Below are 21,288 nucleotides of genomic sequence, written 5' to 3'. Positions count from 1 at the left end.
CCCAATATTAATACCACAACATGACAAGTCAACAATGGTCATATTCAATGCCTTTGAAGTACACCTGCATATGTGTATGTGAAGTGACATGCAAAGTGATGCACGATGATTCCATTGTGGCAGTTCGTACCTCGAAGGTGGGATGGTCATTTGTAAAGCCCCTCTTTCCCTGCCTATTTTACTGTCTTCTTGTAAGTTGTTGCTGTCTCGGATCGGACTCTGTGGCATTGTGCGTTCTAGTAAATGCCAATGTTATCCATCTATCGATATTTCTAATAGTAATAAGCGTGAGAATGACCGTGCGTGCCAAGTGATGATGGCTACTTGGATCCTAGGTAAGATCTTTCTTACATCTTCCTCCCTTTTTACCACTCTTATATGAAGTATATTTCAATATAAAATGAAAAACTTCACATTCGGATTGTTGGATGGATTTAAAATGTTCTCGTCGTTTTAGCTCCCCGACCTACCTCATCGCGCTTGGGTTTCAGTATAAACAATGCAAGATATCTGCCATGACGTAGGCACCACGTATCTAAACACCAAAGATCGTAGTTTCTACCACTTTGGAACGAAATACGTCAGGTAAATATGGTACTGGACTGGTATTATTTGTCAAGACTCTCCGCATATTTCACCGAAGAAACCGGTGCAAAGTAGAGTGAGTATAAGAACCATTGTAGGAATCAGCCCAATCAGTCATTGGTTCCTCTTTCCATTTCCAATTGTACAGTATCATTTCGTGTAATAAGTATCATTTTTTCTTTCTTCACATCCAACGAAATACGACCTTCAAAATGTCCCCAAATATGCAGAAACAGCATCCTCAATCCGTTCATGGAGAGAGCCACGAAAGAAAATACGGTGCTTTCCAGAATGAAATCTACAGAGGTTTGATACCCTATGCAATGTCCCCTTCATTTCAGAACAAGACCAAGCAGCTAACTCAACTTCCCTCAGATGGCATGTTTGCTAATACTGTTCCAACTGTGACCACCGATCCCAACAAACTCGAGGATCAAGCGCGTTCTAAGCTTGCACCCACATCATACAACTATGTAGCCGGAGGAGCCGGGGAAAGAGCCACTATGGATGCCAACAGACTCGCATTTAGACAATGGAAGATGGTACCTCGAATGTTGCGTCCCACTACCAAGCGAGATCTCCGTGTCAATCTCTTCGGTCAGGAATATGATAGTCCCATCCTGATGGCTCCAGTTGGTGTCCAACAGATCTTCCACGAAGACAAGGAAACTGGTCTCTCGGAAGTTTGTGCGGAAATTGGCGTACCTTACATTTTGAGCACCGCTTCGTCTTCATCCAGTGAGAACATGAATCCTATACCTTGATCAAGAGTCACGACTAATAGTTCGCTTTTCCTAGTCGAAGAAGTAGCCGAATCTAACGGCCCCAATGGCCACCGCTGGTATCAACTTTACTGGCCTCAAGATGACGAAATCACCCTCTCCCTCCTCAAACGTGCGAAAGACTCCGGCTACAAAGTCCTCGTCGTAACCCTTGATACTTGGGCTTTAGCCTGGAGACCCGCTGATCTTGATGGAGGTTATGTTCCTTTCATGAAAGGTGTCGGTGACAAAACTGGTTTCACTGACCCTGTCTTCCGCCGAAAGTTCAATGAAAAATACAACGCCACTCCAGAGGAGAAACTTTTTGAGGCTTCCCGAGAATGGGTTGGTGACGTCTTCTCCGGTGCTGCGCATACTTGGGATCAAATCAAACTTTTGAAAGATAATTGGGATGGCCCCATTGTTTTGAAAGGCATCCAACATCCAGACGATGCCTTGGAAGCCGTCAACGCCGGTGTCGACGGCATCATTGTCAGCAACCACGGCGGTCGTCAACTCGACGGTGCTGTTGGCTCTCTGGAAATGTTACCTGAGATTGTCGATGCTGTTGGTGATAAATTGACAGTTTTGTTCGATAGTGGCATCCGCACTGGTGTGGATGTTATCAAAGCCCTTAGTCTAGGTGCCAAAGCCGTTCTAGTAGGAAGACCTGCTATCTATGGATTGGCAATAGGTGGAAAACAGGGAGCCAAACAGGTTTTGCAAGGGATTTTGGCGGATGTGGATCAAAGCATGGGATTGGCGGGTATCCAAGATATTAAGGGATGTAATCGTTCGATGATTAGAAGGGTGCAGTATGGAGGGGATGTTAAGGCCAATAATTAATCACCGGGTATAGAAACGGATAGACGGGGTTGAAAAAAAAGAACAAATGGGGTTATAAAGTGAGATTTAATAGCATGTAGATAGTAAAAGCTAGGTTAATTTTTCCTAATAATATCATAGTTCTATCAATGTTTCTAATGGTTCAGAATATAGTTCATTTTATTAAAATTCGAGTTTTGAAATTCCAAGAACGTGAGAACGTGAGAACGTGAGAGTTAATTTCATAGATTAGTTCGTTATTTTAAATTAATTCAACCATTGAAAATATTTTGATGTCTGAAATTCTTTCATTTTTGAGAAATAATTAAATATTCTAACGTTTTTAATTGTTGGGCTGCAGTCTAGATAATTAGGCCCTATGAATTATTCTTCCTCGCTTGCCGCAAACGATAATCTCAAATACCCCTTCATTCTTACAACACAACCCAAACCACAAAAGACACACCCAAAAACAAACAGCTCCTTGCCACCCCTCCTTCCAAACCCGATTCTCTCCTAATCCGCACAGCACCACCGGTAAAAGTTCCATCAACAGCAGAAGTTGTCGCGCTGGCATTAAGCCCCCCCTCAGAAATAGATTGCGATGGAAGAGCCGATGATGTCAGCTCATTTGCATTACTCCCAGCAGTAGCGCTACTAGTCTCCAACCCCTCCAAAGACGAAACTAGCGTCGAACTCTCCCCAGCTCCAAGGCTAGAAACCCCACCTTTGTTCATCACATCAAACGGCACCGCAGACGCTACTGCAGTCCCTAGACTCAAAACCACGGTGGTGGGTTCAGGGTTCACATTAGTTCCCGTGTCAACATCTCCCTCTCCCTCTGATCCCGAGTCCAAAGCTGAGTCTGGGTCTGCATTCTCGTCTTCGTCTTCGTCTGTATCTGCATCTGCGTCTTCGTCGGCGAGGGGACCCGAGTTCAATGCATTCATTAGCATGGACATGGGTGGACTAGAGGCACCGTCCGAATCAGATGATTCGGTACCGAGGTCAGAATCAGTCGATTCATCATCCGACTTTATGTGCGTGATAGATTGCGATTCTGATTCTGATTGTGACTGTGAAGTTGATGAGGAGGAGGAGGAGGAGGAGGAGATGGATGTCAGGCTGGAATCTAGGTCTTCGGAATCGATATCGGAATTGAAGTCGGGGTCGGATGTGATATCATCGGGGAAGCTGATGCCGAGACGGAGCATACAGATTTGTTCGTTTTCGTCCTGGCGTGCAGTGTTGTGTTAATATTGATCTTGAGGAGGGGGGGGGGGGAAGTTGGAGATTTGATAAATGGCATACCTTGTGACAGCAATAACCCTCAATCGACGCGCATACATCTCCTAGACCACAGTATCCAGAATCTTGCATGCAGCACGACTATCGATGTCATGAAATCTGTTAGTATACACTTTCACATGCTCGCCCCTCATTGTCTTTTCTCCAAAGTTGGAGTTTCAGCACCTTCCCAATCTGAATGTCAAAGTTCAAAACTATTATGAACAATCAAAAGGGCGATCTGGGCACAGAGAGGGTCACTACTCTTTAGAAGTCTTCAGATTCCAGATTCTTATAAAGTATAGAAGACTTGCTGGAAGATGGCGGATGATAAGTGTGAAGGAATTCTTAAAGGGGCATAGTGATCATTCTCTAGCACAGTATGTACACGGAAGAAAAAGACAACTCACCTCCCCAATCGTAGGATCGTAGCAATATTTACTATCGCTTCCACCACATGGAATTGAACCTTCTCCATAAGTCTCCTCACAGGTAAGAAAGTCTCTCTTGTTAGGGTGTGGAGCTTTGTTGTGATGCAGGGCGTGGATTTCCGTAGAATGGGATGTGAAATGTGATTTTGCATTTGCTGAATGAGTTATATGGAGAAACAGGACCGGCCAGATGATGGGATTTGGTGACTTCATTTGAATGGAGATATTTGGGCGATAAGATGTGGAGATAGAGGTTGTAGATATTTTGGATAGTAATAAAGAATGAATCTGTTTATATGATGAGTGCTTGGTGATCGACATTGTTTCTCCCATGATTTGAGAAAGGTATGCAATATAATGAATTTTTGATCTATCGAAAAGGTTCCCCTTGTATCAGACACTCAATGTGATCAATTTATGTTTTGTGATCAATTATCGCTACCCCTGAGGCTGAGAAATTGCCGGAAGGGATGCCATATAATACATGATAGTCCCTCACCTGAAACCGATTATTGCCTATTACCTGAAAAAACAGTTGTTGTCTGGGTATGAGAGACAATTGTAAACCCATATGCAACTACATACTTCTTTTATACCTTACAAGCACACGGCGGTAACTTTCATGAGATACAGCAAGCTTCCACTGCCAGCGTTCAATAAACCAGCAGTGCAACCTCTCCCCCCCAAATTTCTCAATCTGCTCAGCTGCTTTTAATCCATCGGAGATAGCAAGCTCGGCACCAATGGTTTCGACTATGGGCATGCTCATTACAGCGTCGCCCAATTTCATTATCTTTTCATCACTAGCCCATAATTTGATTGCTTCTGGCTGGTCCGCCCGAAGGGTTCTCATCAGCCAATGTAAAATCCGGTCTTCTTTCATCTTTTCGGGATTAAAAATCACGTTATAAGGGCCAGGCAGGACATTCTTGTGTCGGAAGGTTTTGATTTCGTCGAGAAACTTTTCGATCAAGACCGGGGATGCTGCTTCGTGAGTTGGTCGTGTCGGTTTCCAGAGTTCGTCTTCAGTGTCCATTAAACCATCTAAAACAGGTCGCGAATAAATGTAAGTTAAGCTCACTTCGCCGGTTTGCTCGCTAATCTGGTTGATTATAAGATCCAAATTGGTTGCGCCGAATTTCTTATTGATGTGCGCTGTATTGCGAGGAAACCAATCTTGAAACTTTTGATCCCATAAAGTCTTTGACAAGATGACAGTGCCTCGAAATACCACAATGGGACTGATCACATTGTAGCTACCTGGACATTGTACCGGAGAATGAACGCCCATACAGTCGAACGTGATATTCCCTTCCAAGGCATCGACATGCGGGGGAAATACCAAACGAGATGGTCCGCTTGATCTGACCTTAATCTCACAATTCCACTCAATATCATCCTTGAATAGTGACCTCAAACAACGCTCTAGTCTACCGCGGTGGACTCTCACTATCGTGTTGGTTGTTCCTCGCGGGAAGGGTGTGGTGTTAGGCACTAAAAGGTGATCTTGGAAACTTTTTGTGCTCATGTTGAGCAGTAGCTTTAGGGACCTGATGCTCCGCGCTGGAAGTGAAAGACTATAATCATGTCGATTGGGGCTATCTTCAGGTGGGCAATCTTTTGTGAAGATCTTGAAGGGAATTTTCTTTTTGTGTAGACTGCGTGCGAGTGTCAAAGCCGATAACCCGCTCCCGAGTATTCTGACAGGCGATCGAACCAAGGGACCGTGAACAGGAGTAGACGGAGAAGATTCCAAGAAGCTTTTCATCGACATCTTTCGGATGTGTTTGCTAGCCGAGAGTTTTTTTGTGCTCTTTGGTAGGGCCATGGTAGCTTTGCAATCCCAATGATTGAAACTGTCAATAAAATTTCAATTTTGAACGTGTTGCGTGGTAATAAATGCTACCTTAACGAGTGAAGAATGAAGAATGATGGATGAGATGATGAACAGCGGGAAAATACAAAAATGTGCAACATGTTGGGGGGAGGACTACAGAGTCGATCTCTACTTCCTCGCCCTAAGTAATACTGAGCAAGAAAGAACAACCTACAATGTTTTAGAGCTTGCAAGAAAATCATCTTGCCGAGTTATGATGGAAAGTTCGTGTCCAGAGTAGGTTCTCTTTACTAAGTAGGCTACATCGTGTGGTTATATGATGATTGTATGTTTTAGAGCCTGGCGACAAAATCATCGTGCCGAGGTTTTCACGGAAAAGTTTAAGTATGGCGTAAGCGGGGTAGCTTTTATAGTAACATATGAAAGTATGAGAGTGATTATATGATAAGAGTTGAAATATCAACATGAATTGGAATATTGATATGAACCAAGATATCGAAATAAATAAGGATCTTGATATAAATCGAAACAATCACAATCTTTTGAAAGAAAGTGAAGAGTTATAAGGGGTCCAATGCTTTGGATATTCCAGTCCAGACTCAACAAGCTGGAACTTCCATAAAGACAGCATATACCAGGTAGATTCAACCGATGAATACACTATAATGTCTGACTTATCAACCGGACCGGTATTCGTCTTCTCGATTGCGCAACTCTGCGTTGTAGAAGCAACAAATGATGAATATGATAGGGCGAAGGAAGGAAGGAACGATCAGAGAAAGCATCACTGGCCTCTTCACAATTTATAAGCTATGTAGCAGCCATCATTAGAGTACATAGAACAAGTCCAAATTGAGAAAGAATATACTATCCAAGTAGCTTCTATAAAAAAAAACACAGCTAAATCAATAGCCTGGTATCATGCAAGACGTAATCCTACACCGTGCAATGCATGCTTCCTATTTACCTTTAATCTCCGTCACGATTGTGAATGGTCCCATCAAGCCCAAAACTCCATTTCCAACGCCGTGGCAATGCTTTTACGCCAAAAATCCCGCTACCAAGAGGTATTAATATGAACAAAAGAATAATTTAATCGCATGTATGAAAGAGGAGACAAGTTCTCTACTTTTTCACCATGCCACACCTCTCCAATTGAAGTTTCCATCCACATTGACGAATCCTCCTTGATCAATCGCCCTCTCCCATCCCATCATCACGGCAAGAAGCCTGCAGCCCGTGGCACTGACTGTACAAACAATCTTGTCACTTGCTCTTCCCAGAACCGCTAAATCCATCAAATACGCTCTTCCGACCAATTCTCTCAATCGTAAAGCTTCTGTAGTAGGAGGCAATGTTGTATCAGGGGTTTCGACGGCAGTTTTCGGCGTGCCCGAAGGTTTGCCTAAACTCCAGAACATACCAGCATAGAATCCTCCTTCCCATCCTACTGTGTCATCTACAAATTTTCTTGGCCCTGGAGTGTTAGGTTGAGGAGCGGCTGCATCAAGAGCATTTTTGGATGCTAATCGAATCTGCTCCTGTGCTCTGGGGGCTTCTTTGAATTCTTCAGAATCATAGACATCTGGGTCATCAGAGGCAATGACCAATGCACTAGCCATCTGAGCCAAAGTATCGTGCTCCCCATTCGGAAGTGAATGGTTGTACTTTTCCTTTATCAACATGTGTGCTTTATCGTTATACACTGTTAATGGAATATAGCTGTCTTTGTATTGAAATTCATATGGTCTTCTGTCCCCGTGACGAACATGTATACCAATGATCATCCCGTTTTCTTGACTTGACGGGTCTAGTGTGGACTTCGTCGAGAATTCTGCGGCTCTCATGTCCACATATTTGCTGTCATTGTCGGATAATTGGAAAAGGGCTTCGTACCCGAGTCGAGCCATTTCAAAGATGGGCTTCTGTCGGTAGACCTCCATCTTTTTCGCGTCTTCAAAATAATCATTGAAAGCTCCTCCGAAGGTGTGAGTTACCGTCGCAGCCGAGACCACTAAATGGCGAGCATGATGCGGGCATGGAAGCATTTCGTGGCGTGGTGGGGGTCTGCACTTGGGGATTGGGGGTGGCTTGAAGAATGTTGTATATTTGCCGTATGCCCTTGTTATGGTCAGTAACGAGAAGAGAGATGAGGTTTAGTTTCTCAAAGCTTACCATCTTGAGTCATCTACGAAGAAATGTCTTCCTTCCTTTTGAGCCAAACCAAATGCAGTCCACAGCATCATCAAGCCCTTTCCGAGTCCCGCATCCGATGTTTCGAGCACAAAAGTCAGAGTCTTGTCACATATCTCCGAATCAATTAAGCTGTCCTTATTTTCGCCCACCAATGAACCATCTTTTTCCCTCAATACACTATTCTTCGCCTTAATTCCGGGTAACAGTCCATGTGCCTCCGCCTCAGCAACGTCCATAAAATTTTGGTCCACGTGGTAGTAATCATAATGTGCAGCATGCTCTCGGTGCACGTGGCTATGGAGATCAGCAACAGTGGAAGCAACTTCCATATTTTGTGAGCAAATATCGGCATATTGGTTGGGAGTGAGAGGAAATTCGTGATTGGGAGGTATGGAAACCGTCCATTTGGATCGTCCGCGTTTGTCTGTTACGATAACTGGTGTTGGAAAGTTCGGCAATTCTGATTCTCCAACCATCTCATACTGACTACCAGAATCTGTTGCCCACCCCACTGCCGTCATGGGCCTTTCTAGCCATGACGAGGTGAAACCAAAGTAAAGTAACCCGAATATGCAAGAAACCCACAAAAACCCTCTGAACCACTTCCGGGGAGTGCGTGATGGCGCAGGCTTACCGTGCCTTGGAACCAAAGCCGGAAGACTTGGTGATGGTGGAGGCGATTTGATTAAATGGTTGAAGCTAAATCTAGAAGAGGTAGATGATGATGGTCCTCGGTCGTTTGGATCATAGCCTCCAGATTTACGCAAACTGAGCCGAGGAGAAGTTCGTGATGAGAGAAGCATGTCTGAGTGCGTGTATGACTTTTTTACGTCCAGAGGAGGGGGAACCATGGGGTAAAACGACTGGCACAGCCAAGCCAGGAAGAAACGAAAAAGAATACAGTTGCGAAAGTTGCTTGGAAAGGGAGCGTTGAAGTGCTATTAGAGAAGCTCTCAGATGTGCCTGCACTGGAAAAGTAAAGATTGGGTAGGTGACATGTAGAAATTTCCAGCTTCCGAGGTAAGTAAATGAAGTGACTAATAAGGAGACAAGTGAGGAAGTGAAGGTACTTTAGAGGTAAACCCTTCAACGGATATGGACCGAAAGAAGAGGGTTTGCTTTCCAGAATCGGAAACTTTAATATATTTGAGATATGTCAAAAGATATAGGACTTCTGAAGTGTATGGATATTGTTTCTTGGCAACAGTAAAATGTGGAGTAGATGCGGAAGCGCGTAAAGACGAAACGAAGAATATTGCCGGAATATGTAGAAGCGCATAGAGTTGGAGTTGACCCAACCGGTGGACACTGGTGACGTCGAATGTGGGATCTTTCGTATTCTTTTGCGAGTTAATGAGGCGATGTGCCAAAGTCAAAAGGCATGATCTACATGCCACATTTTACTTTTAAGACAGGAGAAAGAAAGACCAAGACCGTTTACTGGATGAACAGAGGATGAGATTGAGGCGAAGGATAGATGTGATTAAGATGAAGAAAGAAAACCAGGATGATATCCATGGCTCGACAAAAGATCTGATACAGTGATACCGGAAAAGAAGGAGATCAACTTGAGACAGAGATGTGATATTTTTGCATGGTAAGGCCCTTGTATGTGGTCATCAATTTCTGTGCAGATATGAATGATCATTGGTTGAAGCTAGATTCTCGCGTGGGGCTGACGGAGGTAACTAGGGGTCAAATCTTATGGAATGGAACGTGGGGCCAGAGAAAAAGGGATTTAAGCACCATGTGCATGTTACAGGTACGAGCAAGCGGGAAAGATAATGTTAAAAGGAAAGAAAGAGAGAAAGAAAGAAGAGACGAAGTCGCAGAATGTAAACTCTTGAACGCTTTTCTGTCTTTTCTTTTTCCAGACAGCTATCATCCTTAACCAAATATCAGATGTTTCCCCGACACCAAGAATTCAGAAGAGCTTTGGACGATGTTTTCCCTGCAACAGCAGCAAGAGAATGTCAAGAGCAGGCAAAGCTTACACTGCACGTCGTTGAACCCTGGAAACCAACAGGCTGTTTAGCTACTCCGCAATGCAAGAATGGTAGCTTGAGCGGAATGCCGCCACCAGGAGGCTGTAGACAGGATCTTGTAACCATAAGCATTGATATTATCCAACCTTAAAACCATGTTTTCATGCCCATCACCAACATGAGAATACCCGAACTCACGTCGACTTGACTTGATTAGCTGGTGGGACCGGATATGCACATTGCACATTGCACATAGCATAAATGCCATATCTCTTGACTTTTGTTACTCTTCTCTTCCTCTTCCTCTTCCTCTAATTCTCCACCCATCACGAAGGGGGGTTCTAACTCGCCTAAATAGGATCTCTGGCTTTCCCTCACGTCTCTCGTTCAACCGCGAACTCGACAAAGTGCATTGCGTTGACCCCTGAACATCCGAAACATGCTAGCAAATATGTCCGATGGCTCGTTGTGGCCAATCACACGGCAGAACATGAATATCAAACAAGCCCAGACAAAAGCGAAATTCTCCCACATCTAATCTGCATGTGATTTCACGAAATGTCCTTTCCCTCTTTCCCTCTTTCCCTTAAGCTTTTTCTGATAAGGACGGGAAGATTCACGTCCGTGAATTAAGGTTTTATGGCGGAGAAAAAACTTGTTGAAACATTTTCCCCTCTATCGAGTAATAAGTGGCATGATGCCACCTCCTGGGCTTGCTAGACAGATCTCCAGTCGCCCGTCTCGAGTTGAGCACATTCGCACATTCGCGCATTCGCTCATCCTCGCACAGCGCTCACAACAGGAAAACGCCACCATCAACATCCACTCACATGTCGTAAATCGTGTTTAACATATATTCCCCGTACCCCGTGCGACTTCTCGGCAATTCCCAGGAAATGTACCGTGTGGTCGAAATCGGCTTTGTACGTCTCACGCATGAGGACTTGTGCGTCAAGCATGAGTACCTACCTAGGTAGGCAACTTGGTGCCATCCTTGATTATAACAAGTGGCGGCATTCCTGCTGTCTTACGAATATTATCCAGCCAACCGTCCTTCCATTTCTCACTCTACACGAGTTTGAACAGAGGAAGCCTTGAAAAAAAAATGACACAGGAAGGATTGTCGACATCCTTCTGTTGGAGGATTTTATTGCTATTCCTTGATCATCCGATTCTCCCTTCGCGGGAACGTTAGCAACAAAACATGCTAGAAATGGAATGATCTGAAAATAGATTCGCGCGATTATCCATCCAACAATCGTCGCAATCAATGGGACGAAAGGGATTCGCATTTCTTGGAAGATAATTTCTCTCGGAAATGTTTCTTTTATCAAGAGATGTTAATCGCTCTATACTACACCGGATTTTGCCCCGAGAAAGTCGCTCAGCAGAATCCAACACAAATTCCAAGTCCCCGTTTGCCTGCTTCATTGAGAATCAGGATGTGAACACAGATTGGACAATCAAGATGATTTGATTCTTCAAAATAGATTTGACAATTATACGATTCCAATCATTACAAAACCCAGTACGTTCAATCGGCATCAACATCAAGTGGCCGTATGCACACACCGTTCCTCTCCACTCCTTGGATCCCATCTCTTCAGAAACCATCACCACAACTACTCCCCTGCACTCGGAATACAGAACAAGCTGAGCAGTCGCACACAAGAATGATGCAAGTGAACCACAGCTTCAGAACCTACACCTAGAATATCAAATTCCAAGCAAACCCTCGCGACTGTGCCATCCATAGGTAGTAGGTACACAAACATGCTTGCTTTCAACGGTGTAACGTAAGATCCCATCAGCTTTCGACGTACAGTCACTATGAATCTGAAGCTGAAGCTGAAGCTGACATCGTAGCACAAATCTCCTAAGTAAAGCATGGTGGGCAATACTCATCATCATCATTGTCATCACCAAGTATCAAACATTAGGTAGGTATCAGGTAGTAGGCATTTCTCCAAATCACTCCAAAAACGTAACGTGCTGCATTGGAAAGAAACAAAGCAACTTCCTCTCACTGTGCGATGCCAGGCTGGTGGCTACTGCGCTGCAACTTCGTTTCCCGTTTGCATTGATACGAAAACGGAGAGCTACCACATTTGATCACGTTTCACTTCCTTATGCTCGCATTTAAGTCCAAACGCTCATCTAAAATTCTGATATGTCAAATCATATTTTTGACTATCAATTCATTACATCGCGGCCCATCTAACTCTAACTGAATATCTTTCTGCTCTGGCGATCGCACGCTAAAATCAACCATTCCGCCCATAACTAACATCTCATCTCAATTCTTTCTACGTAACAATTCCCATAATCGCTGTATCGACATGCTGTATTTGTGTCAGTTTGTATCCTTCCTGGTATCAATCCACAAATCCATCTTCAAGATTTGATTATTTCCCAAATGTGCATCCAGTCCCAGCACAAAAGTAAACGAAACCAAGTAGTAAAAGAAAGTCTTCCGTAGCAATCCAGAAGTATGAATTTTCCTGAGTTCGCCCATCCAGCCAGGCCCCAAGTCTACCCTGATCATATTATTACATTAAGACAGATAAATGCCACTATCCGCCCCACCAACCACCCAACGAAATAGTTCCCAAAAATGCTAGCCCGCTCAAGTGCCCCATCACTAATTGCCACATAAAAAAGGAGCATGTTGTGATAAGCAAACAGTCCCGGGAAATAAAATGAAAGCAAAGTAAACGTGGGTATAGACGACAAACAAACCTCCCAATAACGCCATAAACCATACCCATATTAACTACAGATCTTCCTCCTCACTCTTTTTGAATAAATCAGTTACTACAACACCAGAATCATGTGGCTGAGCGGTGGGACTCAGATGTGGACTCTTGAGAGGTTCAATACCTGGAATTGGATCCGTTGATACCGCTCGTTTGCGCTCGCCCGCACGCATACTGCCTCTAACGTCTTTGTTCACTTGTTCATTTTCAATTCGATCTTGTATCATCTCATCGAGCATTTTGCTCATCTCATCTACACTCTTTGAATTTTTGAGGGGCGTTGGCGGAAGGACGGTAGGTGGAAGAACCTTCGCCGAGCCTCCTGCACTGGTCAGACCAGGTTCATACAACTGAGATTCCCTAGCTGAGACGGGACTCATTGGCATTCCTTGATTTAGGGTATGGCGAGGATCACGTTCGGCAGTGTCTCGAGACCGAGCAGAACTGCGAAGGGCTGATAACATACGATCTTTATCGTCAAGTCTCGCACGCAAGTCCGCAATTTCAGCATCCTTATCTCTCAACAGGTTGGAGATCCCATGATCTTCTCCCACCATTATACTTGACTTGCTACCGAATTGTAAAGACGTCCTTGACTGACTAGAGCGCCGAGCGTGTAGGAGTCGCTTTTCTAAGGTCTGGCAATATCGGGTTTTATCGGCAAGGTCGGCTTGCAAGGCTCGATTCTGCGCTGCCAATGAAGCATTGCCATTGCCATATTCGCCCACTGAGTCATCGTCCTCCATCGATGTATGATCTCCCGAAACAGTACCGGATAATCGTTTAGCACTGGCCCGTCGACCAATGGTAGAGACCGAATTGGCGCGATCTAGGGTGATGGTGGATGGTGTCATAGATGAGCGTACTGACATTGAAGACATGTGGCCATTTGACGCTCCCATCGATAGCCTAGGTCGCATACTTAAAGCTGAATAAGTACCATTGGTATTGACACCTGTGGACTTGGAGCTGAGGATCAATCTATTTAAATGGTCGATTCTCTCTTTAAGAGCTGTTCGAGCCAATTGCATCTCTATCAATTGCTCGTTATGACGAGCTCTTGCTTCTTCCTTTTGAGCTTGATCCTCCTCAATGAATTTTGCTTTGGCCTGGCCATCCAACTGTTTTTTTAGATCCGCGATTTCCATGCGGTATCGTTCTAAGAGAGCCCTAGTAGTACCGTCACCACCTCCATTCGATGCCTCATCCGCTTTTTTAGCATGACTGACAATATTTGCTGCAGCTCTGGAAGCAAATTTCAAGGTGTTCAAAGTCTCGCTGGTATGACTGTTGGGTCCGGCAGCACTTGCTCCAGATCCAACAGATATTGTACACAGAATACTGACGAGCGAACCTCCCGAGAGCGCGCCTTGAAGAAGTCTTGTAAGCTTGCTGTCGCGATATGGCAAATGCTTTCCGTCCTTGTCCATTGGTTTGCCATCCTTGTCTTTGTTCCCCGACAATCGGGCAATGACTGTGCCGAGGGTCAACAAACTCTTGTTAATATGGGAACCTTCAGTACGACGTTCTTTTGTTTCAGCAGCTCTCTCCGACCCCGCCAAATCGATCAGGCTGAGAGTAGAAACACGAACACCACCAGGACTCATTCCTCCCCTTTTGTTGTCATTCATGGCTGCTCCCCCAGGAATTCGCTCGCGAGATTCGACCACTATCTGTACGACTGCATGACTACGAGAACTCCTAGCATTAAATTGTGTACTAGAAGTCTTTCGTGCTTGATCACCCCGAAATATAACACGAATCAACTGCGTTGGAGATTGCACTATTTCTTCTTTCAGTGGTGTGGCATACACGCCTCTCTTGCTGTCTTCTCGGAGCTTGATTTCTTCGGTTTGAACAGCCCCTGGGCCTGTTGCAGGGCCTGTAGAAGCACTCAAAAGGTCATGAATCTTCTCGTTGTATATCTCCAAGTAACTGACCCTGAGCAGAAATTCTCGTGATGGAGTTTCACGAATGTACGAAAAGATGTCAGTAATAGCAAGAGGAATGACACCAGGCATCTTATCTGTTCCTTGCATAGAGAACGTCTTTCCGGTACCCGTCATACCATATGCGAAGACTGTACCGTGATATCCTTCCATTACTCGCCGTACGAGCCTTTTGGCCGATGCATCATATACTTTAGCGTTATTATCTTGCTGCGAAAATACGTTGTCTGCTACTGTATTAGCAACCTCAACTTGAAAAAATTGTCGAACATAGCTTTACCGTAGTAATAATCGCCGCCTTCCTTCCCACGGTAAGCCACTAGTGATTTCCTTCCATCTACTACCCATTCTCCGTCACTCCTGCTTGTTTCCCCCTGACTATTCGCATCCGGACGTACGCGTACGCTGACAATAACATTTCCTTTGCCTTCTGCAGGCTTCGAAGATCTTTTATCGGCATCATCAGGTCCCTCTCGACCTCTGAATCCATCTCCAAGTTCTTCGGTGGTTGTTACAGACGTCGAGTATGAATCCTGGGCAGACGAACTACGGCTTTGAGGAGGCGAGGGTAAACTTAATAGGCCATCCGATCCTCGAGCCCCAGCACCGCTGGATATTGAAATACTGTCTCCGCTTCCGTTGAGTAAGGTCGGCATTGATCCACTAATAGCGCTTTGTGTACTAGGATTGGCCATTGCCGTTGGTCGCTTTCGAGGTTTCCCGCTACCACTATTGGTCGGGTTGATTTCTGATGATTCCCTTCTACTTGACTCTCCTGTTGATGTTGCGGTCCCTGGTGCAGCACCGCCAGATAAAGGACTGGGGGGTAAACTCGTTGTTCTGACACCTCCTCGAGGAGGTTGGGGAAATGCATTGATACTAATTGTTTTTCTTATACTTTTACCCGCTGCATTAACCCCTGGAGAAGTGGGTACCTTTGGAAGACCTGGGCTCCTCAATGCTTGAAGGCTGGATGATGACGGAGTTCGTAGTCCACTTCTAGGCGTACTTGGTGCTTCTGATCTCTCTGTGGGCAATTGCATGCCACTCGTGCTCTTTCGAGTCTTTGGCAAAGGTAAAGCCGGTAGTGCTGATGTTGGTGGTCCATACGAAGGCCTCGAAGCCCGTGGTAAGGTCGCTGCCATAGTTACTGATTCTGAAGCTCAATTTGGGTCGCTGTTGATCACCCGAGTTCTAGGTTAAGCTTTCTAGTGCCTTGTAGCTGTAGAATTTACAGTTCCATGAAACTCGTTTGCAAAAATTTCTCGGCTTTAGACTGGGTGAATGAGTGTTGCGATTTCAAGCCAATTTGTGAATTTACCCAGCAGCCAATTCACTGCCTTTGCAAGGTCTATATCAAGTTTCCTATTCGTCCTCTCGAAAGTGGGTGAAACCCAATAGTCAGCCGTCTGATATGCCTTAGCAAGATTGCGCGTTTGGACCTGGTTGACTTGTCAGTGCACTCTTCCTGACATCAGGGCAGAAAAATAAAAGATCAGATAATCATGCAACTTTATCTCGAGGGGACAAGCTCCAATCCCAAATATGGGGTAGACCTTACAGATTAAGATTCCAATGTGAAAACCATGTGTATGTTCCAGATACGAAGATTTATTTTTCGGAAATTCCTCCTCAAGATATGCAAGTTCCCTTTGCTCGTGATGCTGGGTGCCACAGTCAAAAAATGTGCAGCAGTAATTGTCCGATTGTCCCAGTACTAACAAACGTTGACAAGTTATATGTGATATCGTGTTCATGCATTCAGCAAACTAGATCGAATCATTGACTTCTGGAAAGGATTCTTTGTAAAGTTGGGCGTCTTTGGATGCGGTGTCTATGGCAAAAAGAAGCAGTGCTGTGCAGGTTCTCGACTTCAATTGGTTGGTATTTGTGAAAGTATGAACCTCAATCCTCCAGCCTCTTCATGCGATTGACAGATGGATAAAGCTGGAAATCGAATTGTAAGAAAGGGTTGAAAAGAGTCTTCTGTTGTTGGTCTTCTTTGATATGGAATCGTATGTTTAAGGTTTGTGAACGGTGAATCAATTGTAGATCTCTCGAGTCCGACGGTGAATTTGGCGACAAATGAAGGAACAGTCGCAGGTTTGGTGATACAAAAGCAGGAAGCCGTCACTTGGCGAGTGATATGGGAGGACGAGTGAGATTGGTATGAAACATGAATAAAGATCGTGATATCGTTCGTTCTTTTCGCAGTCGTGAGAGATGGATAGAATGGTAGAAAAAAAATGTACGAAGCTTTCGAATAGTGACGCGAAGTCAGACGTGTACAAGAAGTGAGGAGTCGACGAAAAAAAGTAAGGAAAGCAAAGGAAACCAAGTACTGGGTACTTTTCTGTAGCGTTTTAGTGTTAGACCCAAGGTTACATAGGATATGCAGAGCTGCAGCGTGGAAGCTTATTGGAATATGCCACAGAGGGGTGATAAAAGATAGAAGAGAGTTCTGTTCTATGAATGGAGGAAACGAAAGAGCTTACCTGCTGTATAACTCTGTGGGTGCGGGTACGTCCTACCAGTCTGAAATCAACCAAGCACTTCCTCTCTCGGCTTGACTCGACTCATGGGTTGGGTGATTGATGGGCGATGGGCGATGGGTGATGGGCGTGGGTGAAGGATGATGGGTGATGGGTGAAGGGTGATGGGTGATGGGTGATTGTGCTACTCACTGCAAGGTTGCAAGGGGAAGGCAAATGTACCGTTGACCTGAGCAGGGTAGATGATTGATTTGTGAAGGGTCGGCGAATGAGTGGACTTTTTCGTTACCAGTATTGGGATAGTTGGTGGGTCGAAAAGAGAGAGAAAGAGGGAAAAACAAAAGGGACTACTCGGTCCCTGGTAGATTGTGAGTTATCTATGTATGAAGGAGGTATCAATGAGGTAAAGAGCGAAATGCAGAACATGCAGAAAGTGTCATGGTAATTTAGGATGTTTGATTCTGGGTTCTTCACAATCTTTTTTTTTTCTCCTATCAAATATAAGAGATGATATAATAGTTCCCAAGACCAGGGACTTGCCACCACCGTCGCCTATCTAACCTTGACCTAGACCCAACGCTCGTAGCTTTTACTATACATCGTACTCGAGAATAGAGCTCGGCGCATTTTGAGCATTGTGTCTCTCATGGGCATCTTGGGAGGGCATTCTCATTCTCATTATTATTACTATTGTCATTATCATTGTTTTCCACGCCGCAAAAATATCCTTCTTTCTTTTTTCCCATGGGCCGAGAGAGTGGGTGGATAAGTCAACTTCCGTAACAAATAATCTGGAGGAAAAGAGTATAAACGATGATTCCTTCGGGGATAGTGTGGAGCATCTTGGGCAATCTCTACCCACTTGGGAATGTATTGAACCTACCCTACATCCTAGATATCCTTATCGAAATTATTCAAATTTGGGCAGGAACTAACTACGGAGTAGAGGAAGGACAAGACCTTGCTTAACTGTTAGAGTCTTAGCTCTGTGCAGAACACACAGTAGAGACAGGAGGGATGAAGGGGAAGTAGCTAGATGGGTAGACCCTTGATTGGTCAATGGTGTGGGATACGCACCCGGGGATGATGACTATAACGACATAACGACATAACGGCACAACGACATAGTCGTCTTCCTGTGTGGTAGGACTCATTGTACAGCACCACAATGTAACCCCATTCGCTGAAGATTCATCTATATTGAAGGTTTCTCGCCCAAGGTCTGGTTACTTTTATCAAGTAGATGAATATGATGCTACTTATTCCTACGTATCACTACTAAATAGGTGTGCCATTTCCGAACTTCAGTTGCTTTTGCTATTTAGGAAGCACTATTTCTCAACACGCTAATACGCTAACATACTATCTACGGAGGATCTCACTTGACCCCAGACCACGTCCTCCAATGAATGATGCAAACCAAGGTGTGCTAATAAGCCCTTCCTGAGCCCCAGATAAAGATGCTTGCAATCATCCACCATGCATGGCATGCCGGTACTTTTTGAAAGGATGCTCATTGATCGATATCTCTTGCATGGTGATACCCTTTTGCCTTTGCCTTGCACCCACTCTCAAACGATATACGTTTTGGTAGCATGGCAGCATGCCAGTGATCAAACACGTCTTGTTAAGAACGAGTTAAGTGCCGAAACCATAATATTTGCTTTAAGGCTACTTGCTTCGAATGAACCATCCAAAGCTTGCTCTCTCTCTTCCACGCCAGCTCTGAATAGGATTGGTTAGACACAGCATGTGAAATACCGTTTGATGATTTCAGCCCCACCCAGCACATTCGACCTAACCTTCATATCTGTCTCTGTGACTGATCTCATATCGATAATAGGTTCACCACACTCTTACAAAATTACCCGTGTGAGGGGCAATATTAAAAGAAGCTCAGGGGTTGGACGAAGCACAGGGGTCACAAATGAGAGAACACCCAATCCGTGCCATGATGACAAGGTAGGAGCCGTTTTTGAATCTTTTGCATTTTCTTAAGGCTTGGAGTGATCAAAGGAAACGATTTGAGAGTGGGAAGTGCATTTGATACATATGGGGTCGATGGCTATTAATATCAACAATGCAGCAAGTTGCATTTTACTATGGCATATGGATGGATACACACACATTGACGTACCACTATGGATTACCAAATAGATGTTTGGATATCTACCTAGGTATCTAATTTGAGTTGAAAGTTTAAAGAAAGAGCATTTGATTGTTGAATTCTAGTTGAAACATCATAAACATTCAATTATCAAATTCGAATTAGAACATTGATTATGTGTGAGGTTTACTAGATATCCAACTCTATTCTCCCATCGCATGCGTGTTTGCATGCAACAAGCCCTGAACAGAAGGAAAATTGATACCCCCGAGACCTGAGCACTGTTCATTCAAAATGCTCCGCTGCTGAACATGCAGTAGTGAACTCCACCCATTGGTGATCTCCGCATTTGATATGAATTTTATACATTATATGGAGCTTACCAAACTTATGCCAGTCTAGACCAAGCATTGTTTCTCCCTGTAGACTCGAACAATCTAATTTCATCTACCGTTCCAAACGACAGTGATCGCGAAGGATGAAAATCCACCCACGGTATTCCAGATAGACTCCGGATCCTCCATGTGATATTTATAATGCACGTACGCCCCTCCCAATGCTCCTGGTATCGAAGACTTCAACTAAGCCTGCGCCAACACACTCTGCCAATATCCATTCAAACGAGATTCCATAAAACTGCTTCCATTTCCTGGTTTTGCCAGGAAGAACGCCAGAGAATTCTCCTCTATGCCTCTTGGCCGTGCTAGTTGCTTCGTCTGTTTCGATTCCACCATCCCACCGCTGCCGTAGAAGAGATTCGGGTGCTTCTCGATACTTCGATTTCGAGAGCAAGGACACGAGGTGAAGGCGGGCATTACTCAACAGTTTCAAAAATTGACCTGTTGCTGGAAGGGAAAAAGTGAAATCGCCCTTTCCCGACAATCGAGCGCCGCCTCCACTCCCTCCAGAAGCATGAACTGCCCCTTCACCACCAACGGCAGCTAGAGATCCGGAACCTGCCCTTGAGATACTGTCTAGTGAAGTAAGGGTTCCTTTTGAACCGTCACCTGGCCTCGAGAAATGATCTGTGACCGTGTAATTGGTCGTTGACGAGGTAAGGAAGCCAGCATGTATCAATTTGTGGGCGTTTTCTTCCGTGAATTGGGATCTAGGAAACTTTAGCGCGGTAGGATTTTCACACAGTAGTTTCTTTAAGTCTTCTTTTGAGGAAGCTGTAAGGTTGCTTCTCTCTATCATGATCTCTAAATCCTTCACCAATATCAAAAATTCCCCAAGGCTTCCTCTCCCACCCACAACAACTTTTCTTATCGCCCCTCCATGTACTAATTCTACGATCTCTCGTTCAGCAGCAGTAGGAGAGTTTAGTAAAGCTTGAACATGTGAGACAGTAACGATATTTGGTAATGAATCCCGGTAGTTGAGGACCTCCGCAATTCGTGTGGAATTCATACCACTCCTCTGCACTGGCATATGGTTCCACATCCTACCCTTGATATATTGAATAGCTTGCGCAACATCCCGTAAGGTGAGATCAGTTGCAAGAGCTTTGACCAGACCTATATCATCAAGTTTATCATCAAAAAAGTCCTCCTCTTCGTCATCATCACAGTCTGCTCTCGATTTCGAACGTTGTGGAGGTTTCCTTTTGGGCAGGGAAGAGAAGGGGGAGGATGAACTTCGCTTCAATGAAGGGGTAGACTTTTTAATTCGACTGGAGAGTGCTGCAGAACGATATAGACTCATGGTTGGAACAGATCAGAATTCCGTACTGCGTGATGATCAAGTTGACAGAAAGACAATTGCCACTACCTACTTCAACATAATTACACGGCCTGCCCTGTCTTGCCTCCTTGCTTATCCTTATCGGTTAGCCTTGCAGCTAGCCCCTTCATGTGCACGAAATAGAAGATACATAAAGCAAACTTACTCTTTGTAATGTTCAAGATGAGATGAATCATTAATTAGACCTCTTAAACATTTCTATTATGAAGTCCACAAACTAACATCATGATTTGAGATCAAAATATCAGTGTTTTTCTGTCTCTCTTTGGACTGCTTTGTGGAGCTAGCCATCGGGACAAAGCTGACCGACCGACATCGATGACTAACACCACAT

General features: G+C 44.5%; 6 protein-coding genes across 8 annotated transcripts; 1 reads left to right on the top strand and 5 right to left on the bottom strand.

The window, feature by feature from the left end:
• Positions 1-380: 380 nt before the first annotated feature.
• BCIN_01g02870 (hypothetical protein) lies at positions 381-2,450 on the top strand. 2 transcript variants are annotated; one of them, XM_024690342.1, is made up of 4 exons: positions 381-891; positions 961-1,323; positions 1,384-2,286; positions 2,346-2,450. In XM_024690342.1, the coding sequence occupies exons 1-3, from the start codon at positions 798-800 to the stop codon at positions 2,190-2,192; spliced, it is 1,266 nt and encodes a 421-aa protein (XP_024546110.1). In that variant the 5' UTR covers positions 381-797; the 3' UTR covers positions 2,193-2,286; positions 2,346-2,450. The 2 variants fall into 2 exon arrangements, with proteins under 2 accessions (XP_024546110.1, XP_001549948.1); XM_001549898.2 differs by having other exon boundaries at positions 1,384-2,450.
• Positions 2,451-2,469: 19 nt separating this feature from the next.
• BCIN_01g02860 (hypothetical protein) lies at positions 2,470-3,965 on the bottom strand. Its single transcript, XM_001549899.2, has 3 exons — positions 3,869-3,965; positions 3,483-3,560; positions 2,470-3,406 (listed from the first exon to the last, which is right to left on the bottom strand). Exons 2-3 carry the CDS (start codon positions 3,549-3,551, stop codon positions 2,606-2,608), a joined length of 870 nt encoding a protein of 289 aa, XP_001549949.2. The 5' UTR covers positions 3,552-3,560; positions 3,869-3,965; the 3' UTR covers positions 2,470-2,605.
• A 164-nt stretch (positions 3,966-4,129) lies between these two features.
• Positions 4,130-6,087, bottom strand: BCIN_01g02850 (hypothetical protein). 2 transcript variants are annotated; one of them, XM_024690341.1, is made up of 2 exons: positions 5,941-6,087; positions 4,130-5,722 (listed from the first exon to the last, which is right to left on the bottom strand). In XM_024690341.1, exons 1-2 carry the CDS (start codon positions 5,966-5,968, stop codon positions 4,467-4,469), a joined length of 1,284 nt encoding a protein of 427 aa, XP_024546108.1. In that variant the 5' UTR covers positions 5,969-6,087; the 3' UTR covers positions 4,130-4,466. The 2 variants fall into 2 exon arrangements, with proteins under 2 accessions (XP_024546108.1, XP_024546109.1); XM_024690340.1 differs by having other exon boundaries at positions 4,130-6,087.
• A 443-nt stretch (positions 6,088-6,530) lies between these two features.
• BCIN_01g02840 (hypothetical protein) lies at positions 6,531-9,438 on the bottom strand. Its single transcript, XM_001549900.2, has 2 exons — positions 7,902-9,438; positions 6,531-7,847 (listed from the first exon to the last, which is right to left on the bottom strand). The coding sequence occupies exons 1-2, from the start codon at positions 8,771-8,773 to the stop codon at positions 6,860-6,862; spliced, it is 1,860 nt and encodes a 619-aa protein (XP_001549950.2). The 5' UTR covers positions 8,774-9,438; the 3' UTR covers positions 6,531-6,859.
• A 2,627-nt stretch (positions 9,439-12,065) lies between these two features.
• Positions 12,066-17,542, bottom strand: Bckip2. Its single transcript, XM_024690339.1, has 4 exons — positions 17,108-17,542; positions 16,174-16,965; positions 14,893-16,054; positions 12,066-14,839 (listed from the first exon to the last, which is right to left on the bottom strand). The coding sequence occupies exons 3-4, from the start codon at positions 15,755-15,757 to the stop codon at positions 12,681-12,683; spliced, it is 3,024 nt and encodes a 1,007-aa protein (XP_024546107.1). The 5' UTR covers positions 15,758-16,054; positions 16,174-16,965; positions 17,108-17,542; the 3' UTR covers positions 12,066-12,680.
• Positions 17,543-19,296: 1,754 nt separating this feature from the next.
• Positions 19,297-21,059, bottom strand: BCIN_01g02820 (hypothetical protein). The gene has a single exon (XM_001549905.2). It carries the CDS (start codon positions 20,913-20,915, stop codon positions 19,743-19,745), a length of 1,173 nt encoding a protein of 390 aa, XP_001549955.1. The 5' UTR covers positions 20,916-21,059; the 3' UTR covers positions 19,297-19,742.
• Positions 21,060-21,288: the final 229 nt, after the last annotated feature.

Source organism: Botrytis cinerea, chromosome 1, assembly GCF_000143535.2.
Source record: "Botrytis cinerea B05.10 chromosome 1, complete sequence".
NCBI lineage: Eukaryota > Fungi > Ascomycota > Leotiomycetes > Helotiales > Sclerotiniaceae > Botrytis > Botrytis cinerea.
This window is presented reverse-complemented; position numbering and strand designations above follow the sequence as displayed.